Below are 19134 nucleotides of genomic sequence, written 5' to 3' on the forward strand. Positions count from 1 at the left end.
CAGTATCAGTATCGGTCTGTGTAACAGCGCAACGACACAGAGATCCAACAGCTGCCAGCTCCATTTGCGATGGTATGTGCAGTTCAGAATGCAGAGGAAATCGTGAGATTGGCCTGCAGAGAGTGAAGAAACAGACGACCGTATTCGGTTGAGTTTCACATATAGCCCACACAAGTCACACAGAGTGAGCAGATTGCTGAACATACCACAACCGACTGTTTGGAACACCTTATGGACATGACCAAAGCAGAAGCCTCACCACTCACAACTGCTACTAACCCTGACTCTCAATAATAGAGTCAGATGGTTTGAATTTTTGGCACAGATGCTTATGGAAGAGGATGAATTTTGATAGAAACTCATCTTCAGTGATGAAACAACATTTTTTTGTGAATGGCACAGCAAATACGCACAACATACGAATCTGGGGAACAGATAATCCCCACGCCATTGTGCAATACATTCGAGATTCATCAAAGTTAACGAGTCCTTTGCATTCTCACAGTTTAAAGTTAACAAAAAAAATGGTTCAAATGGGTCTGAGCACTATGGGACTTAACATCTATGGTCATCAGTCCCCTAGAACTTAGAACTACTTAAACCTAACTAACCTAAGGACAACACACACATCCATGCCCGAGGCAGGATTCGAACCTGCGACCGTAGCGGTCGCGCGGTTCCAGACTGTAGCGCCAGAACCGCTCGGCCACACAACACCCAGCCATCACGAGGCAGAGAAAATCCCTGACCCCGCCGGGAATCGAACCCGGGAACCCGGGCGTGGGAAGCGAGAACGCTACCGCACGACCACGAGATGTGGGCTTAAAGTTTACAGTCCCTTTCTCTTTTCTGAAGAGACCATTACAGGACATATGTATCTGGACATGCCTGAAAATTGGCTCATGTCACAACTGCAGATTGACAGTCTGGGCTTCATCTAGTAGTTGGTTGGTTGGTTTGTGGGATTAAAGGGACCACACTGCGATGGTCATCGGTCCCTTTTTCCAAAAAAAATTATAACCGCCCAAAGAGAATAAAAAACGAACAGCAGGAAAGACGTCAGACGACACAGGACGAGAAAGACTCCGACAGAGATCAGACAAAACAAATTAAAACACACAGAGTATGACGGTGGTTGGCCGACCACAGAGAAAAAAAGAGGAAAAGCCAACCACCAAGAACACATTAAAACTCAGTTTAAAATCAGAGGCTAAAAGCCAGAATCACACTAAAAAAACATAAACACTCAGATTAAACTATAAAAACCCCCTGCCCGAATAAAACGCAAAACTAAGTCCACCATGGCAGAGTCATCTAGTAAAAGGGCAGGGAGCGTATCAGGCAGCGCAAATGTCTGCCTGAGCATAGTTAAAAGCGGACAAGTTAATAAAATGTGCACCACCGTCGAAACCGCCCCACAGCGACAGAGAGGCGGGTCCTCACGACACAATAAATAACTGTGAGACAGTCTGGTGTGGCCAATGCGGAGCCGACAAAGAACAACTGAATCTCTGCGAGTGGCTCGCATGGATGACTGCTACACACGCGTCGTCGCCTTGAGAGAACGGAGTTTGTTTGGCGTGGGCAGATTGCACCATTCAGTGTCCCAAAGCGAGAGAACTTCGCGGCGGATGACTGCCCGCAAATCAGTCTCCGGGAGGCCAATGTCCAGGGTGGGTTCACTGGTGGCCTGTTTGGCCAGGCGGTCAACACGTTCATTGCCCGGGATACCGACGTGACTGGGGGTCCACACAAAGACCACAGAGCAGCTGCAATGCGCAAGAGTATGCAGGGACTCATGGATAGCCATCACCAGACGAGAACGAGGAAAACACTGGTCGAGAGCTCGTAAACCGCTCAGGGAATCGCTACAGATAACGAAGGACTCGCCTGAGCAGGACCGGATATACTCTAGGGCACGAAAGATGGCGACCAGCTCAGCAGTGTAAACGCTGCAGCCATCCGGCAAGGAACGTTGTTCGGAATGGTCCCCTAGAGTTAGCGCATACCCGACATGACCAGCAACCATCGAACCGTCCGTGTAAACAATTCCAGAGCCCTGATACGTGGCCAGGATGGAATAAAAGCGGTGGCGGAAGGCCTCTGGAGGGACTGAGTCCTTCGAGCCCTGTGCCAAGTCGAACCGAAGGCAAGGGCGAGGAACACACCACGGGGGTGTACGCAGAGGTGCCCGGAAAGGAGGTGGAACAGGGAAAAACCCAAGCCCTGAGAGAAGCTCCTTGACGCGTACGGCGATCGGACAACCCGAGCGGGGCCGATGGTCTGGCAGATGGACGACTGACTGCGGAAACAGGACACGGTAATTTGGATGCCCGGGCAAGCTAAAAACATGGGCAGCATAAGCAGCCAGTAATTGTTGGCGTCGTAACCGCAGTGGAGGGACACCTGTCTCCACTAGTATGCTGTCCACAGGGCTGGTGCGGAAAGCACCAGTGGCAAGGCGTATCCCGCTATGGAAGATTGGGTCCAGCACCCGCAACGCAGATGGGGAAGCTGAGCCATAAGCCAGGCTCCCATAATCCAGACGAGACTGGATTAACGCCTGGTAGAGCCGGAACAGGGTAGATCGGTCGGTACCCCAGCGGGTGTGGCTCAAGCATCGCAGAGCATTGAGATGCCGCCAACACGCCTGTTTTGAGCTGCCGGATATGAGGCAGCCAAGTCAACCGGGCATCGAAAACCACCCCCAAAAACCTGTGTGATTCCACCACTGAAAGAAGTTCGCCGTTAAGAGAAAGTTGCGGCTCCGGGTGGACAGTACGTCGCCGGCAGAAATGCATAACGCAGGTCTTGGCTGCCGACAACTGGAACCCATGAGCTACAGCCCAAGACTGCGCCTTGCGGATAGCGCCCTGTAGCTGACGTTCAACAGCTGCAATGCCAGTAGAGCTGTAGTAAAGGCAGAAGTCGTCAGCATACAGGGAAGCGGAGACAGAATTTCCCACAGCCGCAGTGAGCCCGTTAATGGCTATTAAAAACAGGCAGACACTTAAAACAGAACCCTGTGGCACACCGTTCTCCTGGACGTGGGAGGAACTATGGGAGGTCGCGACTTGCACGCGGAAGGTACGATACGACAGAAAATTGCGGATAAAAATTGGCAGAGGACCCCATCCATGAAGCGTAGAAAGAATGTGATGATGCCATGTCGTATCGTACGCCTACCGCATGTCGAAAAAGACAGCGACCAGGTGCTGACGGCGGGCAAAGGCAGTACGGATGGCCGACTCCAGGCTCACCAGGTTGTCGGCGGCGGAGCGGCCTTTACGGAACCCACCCTGAGACGGAGCCAGAAGGCCCCGAGACTCCAGTACCCAATTCAAGCGCCGGCTCACCATCCGTTCAAGTAACTTGCAAAGAACGTTGGTGAGGCTAATGGGACGGTAGCTGTCCACCTCCAGAGGGTTCTTTCCAAGTTTCAAAACGGGGATGACAATGCTTTCCCGCCATTGTGACAGAAACTCCCCTGCGACCCAAAGATGGTTGTAAAGATCGAGGAGGCGCCGCTGGCAGTCCACTGAAAGGTGTTTCAGCATCTGACAGTGGATGCCATATGGCCCAGGAGCGGTATCAGGGCAAGCGGCTAGGGCACTGCGAAATTCCCACTCACTGAATGGAGCATTGTAAGATTCTGGGTGGTGGGTGCGAAACGAAAGGCATCCGCTCTTTAATGGAGCGGAAGGCCAGTGGGTAATTGGAAGAAGCGGAACTGAGAGTAAAATGCTCTGCCAAGCTGTTGGCAATTTCGCCGGAGTCTGTACAAACTGCTCCATTCAGTGAGAGCGCAGGGACGCTGACAGGGGTCCGATAGCCATAGAGGCGTCGGATCTTGGCCCAGACCTGCGATGGAGAGACATGGAGGCCAATGGTGGACACATACCGCTCCCAGCACTCCTGCTTGCGGGCCCGCGCACGCAGCCGTTTGAAGGTGATGAGGTGTTCAATGCAGGGATGTCGCTTGTGACGCTGTAGCGCCCGCCGGCGATCTTTAATCACTGGAGCGATCTCAGGTGACCACCAAGGCACACTCCGCCGCCGAGGGGACCCAGAGGATCGGGGAATGGCAGATTCGGCGGCAGTAACGATGCCGGTGGTGACCGATTGAACCACCGCATCAATGTCATCATTAGAGAGAGGATCAATAGCGGCAGTGGAGGAGAACAAGTCACAGTCAGCCTTATTCATAGCCCATCTGCTAGGGCGCCCAAAAGAGTGACGTCGTGGTAGTGACAGAAAGATCGGAAAGTGGTCACTACCACACAAGTCGTCATGCACACTCCATTGGACAGACGGTAAGAGGCTAGGGCTACAGATTGAAAGGTCAATGGCGGAGTATGTGCCATGCGCCACACTGAAGTGTGTGAAGGCACCATCATTTAAAATAGAGAGACCGAGCTGTGACAATAAATGCTCAACGGTGGCGCCTCGACCTGTTGCCACTGACCCACCCCACAGAGGGTTATGGGCGTTGAAGTCGCCCAATAGCAAGAAAGGTGGCGGCAATTGGGCTATCAGCGCAGCCAGGACATGCTGCGAGACATCACCATCCGGTGGAAGGTAAAGACTGTAGACGGTAACAGCCTGTGGCATCCATACCCGAACAGCGACAGCCTCTAAAGGTGTTTGGAGAGGGACAGACTCGCTGTGCAGAGTGTGAAGGACATAGAGGCAGACGCCACCAGACACCCTTTCATATGCTGCCCGGTTCTTATAATAACCCCGATAGCCACGGAGGGCGGGGGTTCGCATTGCTGGAAACCAAGTTTCCTGAAGAGCAATGCAGAAGAAAGGGTGAAGGCTGATAAGTTGTCGGAGCTCAGCTAGATGGTGGAAGAAACCGCTGCAGTTCCACTGGAGGATGGTATTGTCCATTGCGGAGAAAGGCGTGACGGGACTGGGAAGGCAGATTACGCCGCTGGGTCACCTGCTGCCTCCGATGGAGCACCCGTGCAAGTGCTATCCATTGCGTCTGAGGCATCGGCGAGATCGACGTCCTCAGCGGACGCAAGGATCTCCACCTCATCCTCAGACGCAGAGCTTTTAGGTAGCGGTGGAGTAGGTGCCACCGCAGGTGTCTTGGACTTACGGGTCTTCAAAGTCGTTTTCTCTCGCTGTTCCTTTGGTTGCCGTTGTTGAGAGGGCTTATCGGAGTCAGTCTCTGGGACCAAAGAGGATCGCGAAGCCTGTCGACCAGCGACCTGTGGCTTCTTCAGGCACTGGTCGGTGTCTGCTGTGCCGCTGGTAGGAACCTGGGAAGGGAGTGACCCATGGGATCCCTTCCGAGCAGAGAAGCCGAAGAAGACTTACGCTTCTCCGGCTTAGAAGTGGGGACTGGTGTCCCCAGTGGTTTAGTGGGTGCTGCTCCCGAGGTAGATGGTGTGGGAGCAACAGCGAGAGAAGGGGCCCCCATCGTCAAGGGGGCAGGTGAGGTCCTCTGACTCTTGAGAGCTGACTGTATATCTTGCAGCTGAAGGAGCTGGAGCAGGAGTGACACTGGAGGCATAAGATGACATCATGCGCACGGGATGTAGCCGTTCAAATTTCCGCTTAGCCTCAGTGTAAGTCAGTCGGTCCAGGGTCTTATATTCCATGATTTTGCGTTCTTTCTGTAAGATACTGCAGTCCGGTGAGCAAGGGGAATGAGGCTCGCCACAGTTGACACAGACGGGAGGCGGAGCACATGGAGTATCGGGATGAGATGGGCGTCCACAATCTCGACATGTGAGGCTAGAAGTACAGCGAGAGGACATGTGACCGAACTTCCAGCACTTAAAGCACCGCATCGGGGGAGGGATATAGGGTTTGACGTCACACCGGTAGACCGTCACCTTGACCTTCTCTGGTAAGGTATCACCTTCGAAGGCCAAGATGAAGGCACCGGTAGCTACCTGATTGTCCCTCGGACCCCGATGAACACGCCGGACGAAATGTACACCTCGGCGCTCTAAATTGACGCGCAGCTCGTCATCAGACTGCAAAAGGAGGTCCCTATGGAAAATAACACCCTGGACCATATTTAAACTCTTATGTGGGGTGATGGTAACGTGAACATCCCCCAACTTGTCACAAGCAAGTAACCTGCATGACTGGGCAGAGGATGCCGTTTTTATCAAAACTGACCCAGAGAGCATTTTGGACAAGCCCTCCACCTCCCCAAACTTGTCCTCTAAATGCTCTACAAAGAACTGAGGCTTCACGGAGAGAAACGAGTCACCATCAGCTCTGGTACAGACAAGATACCTGGGCGAATAGACGTCACTGTCATTCATTGCCTTTCGTTCCTCCCATGGAGTGGCCAGGGATGGGAACGATTTGGGGTCATAAACGTTAGCTTTAAAATGAGCCCTCGAACGCTTAGAGACTGCTGGTGGCTGGCCGCCAGCGAGAGATGATGTACCACACTTCATTGCGGGTCATCCGCCCTGATGCCACCTACTCCGACCAAGGGCCCTCCCCACGGGCGCCACCCAGCCGCAGCAATAGCCACCTGGCAGGATGGCCATTGCCGGGAGTCCTGATGCCCCAGGGAGACGGGCATCTACTCCTTGGCATACGTGGGAAGTTAACGGCGCAGGCATCAGTAGAGCAATCCCTGTGTTGTCAGGGGGCTACAACCGACAGGGTACATGGCGGCCCCACCACAACGGACTGGCTACCGTGCTGGATCTTAGGTGCAAAAATGTCCAAGGTCGTCGTCGCAGTTAAAAGCAACACTGCAGAGTGCAGCGTGGTAATCGCACCCAGGGACGTATCCTAGCCCAAGAGATGGAAAACGAGCAGGACACCATTGCTAACGACGAAAAAGCCGGCTAAAGGTCTCAATACACGACGGATACAGTGCACCATGTAAGGCGCCCTTCCCCAATTGGCTCGCTCTTCGGAATAATTTAGAAAGATGGAGGTCAAACCTGAGAGGGGACCATCACATAAGGCCGAAACATTTGAGACTCCTTTTAGTCGCCTCTTACGACAGGCAGGAATACCGCGGGCCTATTCTAACCCCCGAACCCTCAGGGGGGCTTCATCTAGTAACCACCACCTACTCCAGTCCAGTCACTTGCATCATCTATCCCATCAAAGGCAGGGCTACTTGTGAAATCAGTTACGTTATCTAGAAGTTAAGCCGAAAACACTGTGCCGCATTCTAAGTGGGCACGGCAACCGACAGGCTGTCTGTCCACATAAATGGCCAGCGACAAACTGTGACCGAGAAACAACAGGAGCACCCTGTTGCTGGGTACACTACCCTACATGATATTCTTCATTTCAATGACTGCTTCACAGCCCGTGCCATCTGGATCCTTCCCACAAACGGGGAACTCTTCCCGCAATATATCCTACGTTCCCTCAACCCTCCCGGCCTCAACCTTCGATAGTTGTTGTCCTTACCTGTCGAGTCCCTTCTCTGTTCCCATTTCAGCACTACAGTCCTCTGCTCCATCCTTTTCCGCTACCCACCTCGTGTTTATCTTCGCGACTGCACGTAGCTGCCCTGCCCTCTCTGCCCATCATCCCTGCAGCATGCTCCCACACCAGTACTTCAGTGTCCCCCAGCCCTACCCTGCTATCCCTCCCTCTCCCCACCCCGGCCTCCTCCTTACCCCCAGCTGGTTGCCTCTCTCAACATGCACTGCTGCTCGTAGTCCGGCTTCAACTTGCAGAGACTTTTTGTCGTGTGTGTGTGTGTGTGTGTGTGTGTGTGTGTGTGTGTGTGTGTGTGTGTTCAGCAAAGGTCCGATTCTTTTAATTCATACAAGTTCCATTTCCTTAAGTTCATATCATTCAGAAAATTTTTCAGTTTTCAAATGCAGTTCAGTATCAATAAAGTATCATGCAAGTGCACATTTTCCTCGGAAAGGTTTTATAGCTCAAAACCTGATTACTGAATCTGTCTTACTATTCCATAATTTTTTGAAACCTACAAATGTCTCCCGGTCTTCCACATACACAACGTTCTTTCACAATTTTGAAAACAAGTGTACGTTATTTTAACGTCATCATCATCTGCAGAGCTAGTAGGCATATAAATATGTACTGGGAGTTTGCTTTATGTCTATGTTGACTACTTTAACGTGGTCACTGTGCTGCCAATAGTATCTCACCTTCTTACTCATTATTATTCATACTCCTGCATTGATAATCCTGTACTGACCTGACCAGAAGTACTGTTCTTCCTGCCACTGCACTTCACTTCTTACCAGTATATCTAAATTCAACCTGTCCCTCTCATTTTGCATTCTCTAACCTACCTACCCAAGTAAGAGATCTGACATTCTACACTCCGATCCACAGAGTGCCAGTTTTGTTTCTCGTGATGACAACATCCTCTCGACTAGTCCCTGGCTGGAGATCAGAATATTTTATCCACGAGGGTGCCATTATCACTGAGCTATACAGTAGAGCTGCACACGCTCAGAAAATATAATAGCTATTCGTAGATCCAGTGTAGTGAGGACACACTGACTAATGTTATAAGGCCAGATCAATGACCCATCCAAACTGTTGCCCCTTGATAGCAAAGTGTGGCATTTTCTGTTGGGTAGGCTGAGAATTATGAATTTCGAAAAAAGAAAACAGAATCTTAAAACAAAATCTTGTAAAATAGAAATACTGCAGAAGTGACTTAGTTACATATTTCTGCTAAGATTGAAGCTACTAAAGAAATAGTTATAAATAAATGCATAAAAATACTAAACACCTCACATTAATAAAAATATAACACACAGTAACTCACCGTTACACTCTTTTATAAATTAGTTCTACCCTCTTATCTTTTTTCTGGGCATACACATTGGTAACACAAGATAAGAACTTTTATTTATTTAAATGGGGTAGGTGCTGTTATAGACTCCAGTGATTCTTTCAGCAGCTGTTGAGTCTTCACCTCTATCGATAGGGTGGTGATGAATTACTGTTATACCTTTCCACACATATTACTGCAGGAGGCAGCAGCAATATGGTAGAATTTGAAGCGATTCTGACAATATGGTATATCCACAGTGCAAGAATAAAATCTATGATAAAATATTCTCCGTGACTACAGTACATTATTTCAGGTTTGATCCAACATAAGAATTAGTTTGCATCATAAATGGTAAAAATCACCTTTGGAAATCGGTCATGAACTGAATATACCAGCTTGTGACAGACCAAAGTTATGAACATGATCCTATGTAGTATTATTCTTCAGGTGCTTCCATTATGTGAGAAGCATATGTATTTACATGTTCTGATGGATACAACATATGTGTACCACTTTTAATTTTGTCATATACTATGAGAGGAAATTACATTTGAAATGACATGGCACTAGGACAACTGAGTGTTGCCAGTTGTGTGTGTAACATGAGATGACAAGCTACTAAGCGAGTTCCCATAAAACTGATATAGGAAAACAAAATTGCGACTTGGTGGCAGCAAGGTAAACATGGTGGTGCTGTGTCATATATACTACGATAAGAAACTACATATGACGGCAAACTTAAAAGCGGTTAATAGTGTAGTTTGCTATTTGCAAGTAAAAGTTAAACCTTCTCCTGCCGCTGCTTGATAAGGAGGTTTTTCATGTATCTGTTTACTTTTATAGTCAAAACAATTGATTATTTCTGTTGTTATAAAAAAGTTATGTAGTTTTGTATACCAATTCATCTGTTACACTTCTATTTTAGATTTCTGAAGATAGAAACAATTCCAAAACGCGTCGTACGTACTCTGAGATCAATAAAGTCATTCTTCACCTGCTGCATGACACTGATGCGACCCAGCCAGCCAGCTTAATTACAGATCTACGCATATTTACAAGAGTGGTCACTAACCTGCTATGTTACTTTATGTCACATGTTTATTAATTATGTAAATATAAACAGAACATAAGAACTTCATTGCAACTTACTCCACTGTGCACAGGAACTGCCCAAACCCTTTCTCTTCCACATTGTACTCCAAGTTGTATCCTTCTCTTTCAAACCATCCACGTAAGGTCTTCTTAGGATCATCAATATACAGATCTTCATTTGGTGCAGCAGCATAAGGGTTTTCAGAAAGATCTGTTTCTTCATCTGCATCCTCACCTGCAAAAATAAAAAAAATATTTAATCCACAATGCACTGTTCAACACACAAAGACAGATGATGTGACTTACTGAACGAAAGCGCTGGCAGGTCGATAGACACACAAACAAACACACACACACACACACAAAATTCAAGCTTTCGCAACAAACTGTTGCCTCATCAGGAAAGAGGGAAGGAGAGGGAAAGACGAAAGGATGTGGGTTCTAGGGGAGAGGGTAAGGAGTCATTCCAATCCCGGGAGCGGAAAGACTTACCTTAGGGGGAAAAAAGGACGGGTATACACTCGCACACACACACATATCCATCCACACATATACAGACACAAGCAGACATCTCACAAGCAGACATATTCCCACGTGGAATGTTCCCCCCCCCCCCCCCCTCTCTCTCTCTCTCTCTCTCTCTCTCTATATATATATATATATATATATATATATATATATATATGTGGCAGAAGTCTCTCTGAGTGGCAAGACGAGAACACTTGAAGACTCAATTTTAAAACTTTCCGGTAAAGACAATGTAGTCACACACGTGTGTTTCATTAGCTCTGACAAAATACATTTATCCAAAAGCTTAGCAAGCTTTCCAGTCTTCTTTACTTTTATCCACTCTAGACCTCACCTATATGGTAAGTGGTTTACCTTTATTTCTTCAAATGAAGTTAGGTGAAATGCGAAATTTTATCTCAATTCTGAAACAATATCGCATCCATTGGTAAGAAAGCCACTTAACTGGGTAAGGTGTTCCTTGTGTTTCCAAAACTGGAATAACTATTCAGCCATGGCCTTAATGTTGCAGGCACTCCAACAATAATTAGCAGGGAACGAAAAAACTCACTCATGAAGCATTTGATGAATTCCTTTTCTACCACTTTCGGCAGTAATGTATCATCATCATACAATGAAGTGCCAAAGAAATTGGTACACCTGCCTAATATTGTGTAGGGTGTCTGCGAGCAAGCAGAATTATCACAACACATCGTGGCATGGACTCACCTAATGTCTGAAGTAGTGCAGGAGGGAACTGACACCATGAATCCTGCAGGGCTGTCCATAAATCTGTAAGAGTACGAGGGGGTGGAGATCTCTTCTGAACAGCACATTACAAGGCATTCCAGATATACTCAATAAGGTTCATGTCTGGGGAGTTTGGTGGCCAGCAGAAGTATTTAAACTCAGAAAAGTGTTCCTGGAGCCACTCTGTAGCAATTCTGGAAATGGAGGGTGTCACATTGTACTGCTGGAATTACCCAAGTCCGTCAGAATGCACAATGGGTATGAATGGATGTAGGTGATCAGAGTGGATGCTTACGTACATGCCACCGAGTCATATCTAGATGTATCAGAGGTCCCATGTCACTTCAACTGCACATCCCCACACCATTACAAAGCCTCCGCCAGCTTCAACCGTCTCCTGCTGACTTGCACGGTTCATTGATTCATGAGGTTGTATTCATCCCCGTACATGTCCATCCACTCAATACATTTGAAACAAGACTCGTCCAACCAGGCAACCAACATGCTTCGAGTCATCAACTGTCCAAAATCAGTGTTGATGGGCCCAGGTGAGCCATAAAGTTTCGTGTCGTACAGTTATCAAGGATAAATGAGTGGGCCTTCGGCTCCGAAAGCCCATACTGACAATGTTTCATTGAATGGTTCGCACACTGACATTTGTTGATGGCCCAGCACTGATACTGCAACAATTTGTGGAAGGGTTGCACTTCTGTCACATTGAACGATTCTCTTCAGTCGTCAATGGTCCCATTCTTGCAGGATCTTTTTCCGGCCACAGCAATGTCAGAGATTTGATGTTTCACTGGATTCCACACATTCACAGTACACTCACGAAATGATCGAACGGGAAAAATCCCCACTTCACTGCTACCTCGGAGATGCTGTGTCCCACTGTTTCTGCGCCATCTATAACAGCATGTTCAAACTCACTTAAAATATTGGTAACCTGTCATTGTAGCAGCAGCAAACGATCTAACAACTTATATAAGCACTGCCGACCACAGTGCCATCTCCTGCCTGTTTACATATCTCTGTATTTGAATATGCATACCTATACCAGTTTCTTTGGTGCTTCAGTGTATAATGCCTCACTGAGTATGTTTTCAACATTAAAACTTTTCAAATGAATTCAAGGAACCAGAACAATGTTAATGGTTTTGCTTATACTGCATGTAAAGAAGAGACTGTTGAACGCACTGTTTGAAGGGTGTATACATGTTTTGGAATGTGTTGCTGTTGATGTGGTAACACACCTACAGAAAGACAACACAGCTAAAACAATGTTGAACATGATATGTCTGAAAAATGCGCACAAGTAAAACGGGGGAGGGAGGAGAGCGCAGGGAGGGGGGGGGGGGACATGGATAGATGAAAAACAACAGAAGCAAGTATAACAAAGGACTAATATTGAAATGCAGGTGTAGGTTTAATAATGAATACGAAAATAGGAGTGCGGGTAAGCTACTACAAACAGCATAGTGAACGCAATATTGTGGCCAAGATAAGACACAAAGCCCACGCCTACTACAGTAGTACAAGTTTATATGCCAACTAGCTCTGCAGATGATGAAGAAATTGATGAAATGTATGATGAGATAAAAGAAATTATTCGGGTAGTGAAGGGAGACGAAAATTTAAAAGAAATTATTCAGGTAGTGAAGGGAGACGAAAATTTAATAGTCATGGCTGACTGGAATTCGAGAGTAGGAAAAGGGAGAGAAGGAAACATAGTAGGTGAATATGGATTGGGAGGAAGAAATGAAAGAGGAAGCCGGCTGGTAGAATTTTGCACAGAGCATAACTTAATCATAGCTAACACTTGGTTCAAGAATCATAAACAAACGTTGTATACATGGAAGAATCCTGGAGATACTAGAAGGTATCAGATAGATTATATAATGGTAAGACAGAGATTTAGGAACCAGGTTTTAAATTGTAAGATATTTCCAGGGGCAGATGTGGACTCTGACCACAATCTATTGGTTATGAACTGTAGATTAAAACTGAAGAAACTGCAAAAAGGCGGGAATTTAAGGAGATGGGACCTGGATAAACTGACTAAACCAGAGGTTGTAAAGTTTCAGGGAGCGCATAAGGGAACAATTGACAGGAATGGGGGAAAGAAATACAGTAGAAGAAGAATGGGTAGCTCTGAGGGATGAAGTAGCGAAGGCAGCAGAGGATCAAGTAGGTAAAAAGACTAGGGCTAGTAGAAATTCTTGGGTAACAGAAGAAATAGTGAATTTAATTGATGAAAGGAGAAAATATAAAAATGCAGTAAATGAAGCAGGCAAAAAGAAATACAAACATCTCAAAAATGAGATCGACAGGAAGCGCAAAATGGCTAAGCAGGGATGGCTAGAGGACAAATGTAAGGATGTGGAGGCTTATCTCACTAGGGGTAAGATAGATACTGCCTATAGGAAAATTAAAGAGACCTCTGAAGAGAAGAGAACCACTTGTATGAATATCAAGAACTCAGATGGAAACCCAGTTGACAAGGGCGATGTACTTGAGGACAATATTATGGAAATGGAAGAGGATGTAGATGAAGATGAAATGGGATATATGATACTGCGTAAAGAGTTTGACAGAGCATTGAAAGACCTGAGTCGAAACAAGGCCCCGGGAGTAGACAACATTCCATTAGAACTACTGACGGCCTTGGCAGAGCCCTGGCAAAACTCTAGCATCTGGTGAGCAAGATGTATGAGACAGGCGAAATACCCTCAGACTCCAAGAAGAATTTAATAATTCCAATCCCAAAGAAAGCAGGTGTTGACAGATGTGAAAATTACCAAACTACAAGTTTAATAATTCACAACTGCAAAATACTAACACGAATTCTTTACAGACGAATGGAAAACCTGGTAGAAGCCGACCTCGGGGAAGATCAGTTTGGATTCCGTAGAAATATTGGAACACGTTAGGCAATACTGACCTTGCGACTTATCATAGAAGAAAGATTATGGAAAGGCAAAACTACGTTTCTAGCATTTGTAGACTTAGAGAAAGCTTTTGACAATGTTGAGTGGAATACTTTCTTTCGAATTCTAAAGGTGGCAGGGGTAAAATACAGGGAGCGAAAGGCTATTTACAATTTGTACAGAAACCAGATGGCAGTTATAAGAGTCGAGGGACATGAAAGCGAAGCAGTGGTTGGGAAGGGAGTAAGACAGGGTTGTAGCCTCTCTCCGATGTTATTCAATCTGTATATTGAGCAAGCAATAAAGGAAACAAAAGAAAACTTCAGAGTAGGTATTAAAATGCACGGAGAAGAAATAAAAACTTTGAGGTTCACCGATGACATTGTAATTCTATCAGAGACAGCAAAGGACTTGGAAGAGCAGTTGAATGGAATGGACAGTGTCTTGAAAGGAGGATATAAGATGAACATCAACAAAAGCAAAACGAGGATAATGGAATGTAGTCGAATTAAGTCGGGTGATCCTGAGGGAATTAGATTAGGAAATGAGACAATTAAAGTAGTAAAGGAGTTTTGCTATTTGGGGAGCAAAATAACTGATGATGGTCGAAGTAGAGAGGATATAAAATGTAGACTGGGAATGGCAAGGAAAGTGTTTCTGAAGAAGGAAAATTTGTTAACATCGAGTATAGATTTAAGTGTCAGTGTTGATACCCCCATCGGGCGCCTCCCCGGGTGGCGGATAGGGGAAAGCTTCCTAGATATAGGTGGTACTGGGGAAATGAAATACGCAGGGTGGACCAAAAACCAATAAACCCAGTGGTGTCTGTTCAGCATCTGGCGGCCAGTGGCCAGCGTCTGTTCCTCTAGTTGAGGTGGCTGCACAAAATCTTCTCGAACTCAAAAATCGAGTCGTATACCTGTGGTCTCAACAGAGATCACCACAAAAACTAAAATTCAACTTGAACGCATGACGGAAAAGACGACCACAGAGTCACTACCCCAGGCACCAGTCGATAGACTGGATTCACCTGATCATCGGATTCTGGGGGATCAGGGACACCACGCGGAGAAGAATCGGAGCTTCTCAAAAACTCCTCACACTCTCAAAATGAAACGTAAAAATTTTATTGGTACAATTAATGTGAACACCCTCACTAAAACAGGCAAATTACAGCAACTTACCAACGCAATGGGAAAATTTAACCTGAAAATCACTGCATTGCAAGAGACAAGATTCAGAGATGAAGGACACTTTAACACAGAGAATTACAGGATCTACAAGGGCAAACCTGCCATAAAAGTAAGAGACAAACTACCACTTTTCGGAACAAGATTCACCGTACACACGTCTGTACTCGACTCAGTTATTGACTTCACGTCTCCCAATGAAAGAGTCTCCCTGTTATCAGTAAAATCAGCTAATAAAGCATACACTCTGATCAATGTGCACGCCCCCACAAATCACCACAATAACATCTACCCTGAAACAATGGACAATTTCTGGGAAACACTAGAAGAAACAACAAAGAAAGTACCTAGGCACCATGTGAAAATCTTAGTAGGCGATTTTAACGCACAATTAGGGAAGGAAAAAAAAAAATCAGAGATACCACTGGACCCCACACCAAACACAAACGTACCAACAAGAATGGTGAAAAACTAATCGACTTCTGCAGAAACTTTGGACTTAAAATAATGAGTACCCAGTTTCAAAAACCTGCACATAAATTAACCACATGGAGATCACCCAGTCTTAGACAGGGTGAATACCAAACAGACCATGCCGCAATTTCCAAAGAAAACATAAAAGAAATTCAAAACATCAGAACCCGCAAAGTTGTCTTTGAATCAGATCATCATCTTCTCCAAATAAAAACAAAATTCCAACCCAACAGAATGCTAAAAAGGCCACCCAAAAGTACCAAACCAGATACGGAATATCTGCAACTCAACAAAGAAAAAATCATCATGCAAATTAATCAAGAAAAATCAACATACTGGAAGAAACTAACAGAGAAAATTCAGGAAGCCCTCAAACTAGGACAACCCCATCGCAACAGGAAACATCGCTGGTGGAATGCAACCTGTGATGAGGCAGTCGACAACCGAATAACTGCATGGAAAAAATTTAGCAGTCACAAAACTGAAGAAAACTGGGAGAACTTTCTTAAAACTCAAAAACAGACCTCAAAAATAATTAGAAAAGAAAAACGGGGATATGACAACAACAGACTCTCTGAAATCCAGCAGGATTTCATAAAAAATAATACAAGAAATTTTTATAAGACTTTCAGAGAAAACTTACAGGGATACCAAGTGCCTAGCTTGTGCTTCAAGAAACCCGATGGCTATTTGGAAACCAACATGAAAAATAACTGCAAAATCTTAGCCCAATATTTCAGTTCCCTCCTCAACTGCGAACCACCCCAAGAAAAACTTGTCTTCTCTTCTCCAGTATTCACACACCCAGACTCACATGACCCGGATCTTGAGGAAATTATGGAGATAGTCAAGCAGTTGAAAAATAACAAAGCGCCAGGAGAAGATGGGATCATTGCTGAGATCTGGAAACTAAACGATCCTATACTTATGCAGAAATTACACCATATAATGTCAGACATATGGATAATGGAGCAGATATCCAGAGGACTGGAAATGCGCTCTAATTCACCCGCTACACAAAAAGGGCGACAAGACAGACATGAACAATTACAGAGGAATTTCCCTGCTCCCAGTCGCTTACAAAATCCTTTCCAAAGCGCTTTTAAACAGGATAGAATCCCAAGCAGATACACTAATTGGTGAATACCAGGCCGGATTCAGAAAAGGACGCTCATGTGCGGAACAGATCTGGTGCTTAAAGACAATATTACAAATGAGGAAATGCAGAAACACAGTAGTTACATTCATCGACTTCAGGAAAGCATATGGTTCAGTGGACCGTGGAACCCTGTTTAAAATCATGGAAGAATTTGGGATCAACCGAAAGACACGAAAAATCACAGAACAGACACTTACAGGAACAACGGCCAAAGTGAAATTCATGGGCGAAGTATCAGAACCCTTCGAAATCAAATCTGGAGTCCGACAGGGGGACGGACTATCCCCAATCCTTTTCAATATTGTTCTAGAAAAGATCATCAGGGAATGAGAACCTCACGTAAAGGGTATCCAAATTGGTATCAAGAAAGAGAACTGAATTAAAGTCAAGTGCCTTGCTTTCGCTGACGATATTGCAATTATCACCAATAACAGAACAGAAGCGATTCACGCAGTGGAAAAACTACATGAAATTTCACAAAAAATTGGACTACAGATATCTTATGAAAAAACCCAATATATGGAAAGGCAGCCAGAAAATAAATCCCCTTTAATAACAAAATATGGTAAAATTGCACAAGTCTGCCATTTTAAATACCTCGGCGAAACTATACAGTCCTCAGGATTAAACCAAATTGCCAATGAACAAAGAATCACCAAGCTCCAGAAGGCCTACAAGCTAACATGGACGCATTACAACAAGAAGTGCATTTCGACAGACGCAAAATTAAGGCACTATACCACAGTGATTCTTCCAGAAGCAATCTGTTGTTGTTGTGGTCTTCAGTCCTGAGACTGGTTTGATGCAGCTCTCCATGCTACTCTATCCTGTGCAAGCTTCTTCATCTCCCAGTACCTACTGCAACCTACATCCTTCTGAATCTGCTTAGTGTATGCATCTCTTGGTCTCCCCCTACGATTTTTACCCTCCACGCTGCCCTCCAGTACTAAATTGGTGATCCCTTGATGCCTCAGAACATGTCCTACCAACCGATCCCTTCTTCTGGTCAAGTTGTGCCACAAACTCCTCTTCTCCCCAATCCTATTCAGTACCTCCTCATTAGTTATGTGATCTACCCACCTAATCTTCAGCATTCTTCTGTAGCACCACATTTCGAAAGCTTCTATTCTCTTCTTGTCTAAACTATTTATCGTCCATGTTTCACTTCCATACATGGCTACACTCCATACAAATACTTTCAGAAAAGACTTCCTGACACTTAAATCTATACTCGATGTTAACAAATTTCTCTTCTTCAGAAACGCTTTCCTTGCCATTGCCAGTCTACATTTTATATCCTCTCTACTTCGACCATCATCAGTTATTTTGCTCCCCAAATAGCAAAACTCCTTTACTACTTTAAGTGTCTCATTTCCTAATCTAATACCCTCAACATCACCCGACTTAATTCGACTACATTCCATTATCCTCGTTTTGCTTTTGTTGATGTTCATCTTATATCCTCCCTTCAAGACACCATCCATTCCATTCAACTGCTCTTCCAAGTCCTTTGCTGTCTCTGACAGAATTACAATGTCATCGGCGAACCTCAAAGTTTTTATTTCTTCTCCATGGATTTTAATACCTACTCCGAATTTTTCTTTTGTTTCCTTTACTGCTTGCTCAATATACAGATTGAATAACATCGGGGAGAGGCTACAACCCTGTCTTACTCCCTTCCCAACCACTGCTTCCCTTTCATGTCCCTCGACTCTTATAACTGCCATCTGGTTTCTGTACAAATTGTAAATAGCCTTTCGCTCCCTGTATTTTACCCCTGCCACCTTTAGAATTTGAAAGAGAGTATTCCAGTCAACATTGTCAAAAGCTTTCTCTAAGTCTACAAATGCTAGAAACGTAGGTTTGCCTTTCCTTAATCTTTCTTCTAAGATAAGTCGTAAGGTCAGTATTGCCTCACGTGTCCCAGTATTTCTACGGAATCCAAACTGATCTTCCCCGAGGTCGGCTTCTACTAGTTTTTCCATTCGTCTGTAAAGAATTCGTGTTAGTATTTTGCAGCTGTGGCTTATTAAACTGATTGTTCGGTAATTTTCACATCTGTCAACACCTGCTTTCTTTGGGATTGGAATTATTATATTCTTCTTGAAGTCTGAGGGTATTTCGCCTGTTTCATACATCTTGCTCACCAGATGGTAGAGTTTTGTCAGGACTGGCTCTCCCAAGGCCGTCAGTAGTTCCAATGGAATGTTGTCTACTCCGGGGGCCTTGTTTCGACTCAGGTCTTTCAGTGCTCTGTCAAACTCTTCACGC

The 19134-nt window shown here is 45.5% G+C and overlaps 1 protein-coding gene across 2 annotated transcripts in view; it reads right to left on the reverse strand.

Moving 5' to 3' along the window:
- The window catches only part of LOC126202922 (kanadaptin), a 236982-nt gene that overhangs the window by 152178 nt on the left and 65670 nt on the right, over nt 1-19134 (reverse strand). For both annotated transcript variants that reach the window (XM_049937018.1, XM_049937010.1), the window contains exon 3: nt 9914-10091. In XM_049937018.1, the coding sequence (XP_049792975.1) occupies nt 9914-10091 (178 nt within the window). The remainder of the gene's footprint in view (nt 1-9913; nt 10092-19134) is intronic.

Source organism: Schistocerca nitens, chromosome 1, assembly GCF_023898315.1.
Source record: "Schistocerca nitens isolate TAMUIC-IGC-003100 chromosome 1, iqSchNite1.1, whole genome shotgun sequence".
Classification (NCBI taxonomy): Eukaryota; Metazoa; Arthropoda; class Insecta; order Orthoptera; family Acrididae; genus Schistocerca; species Schistocerca nitens.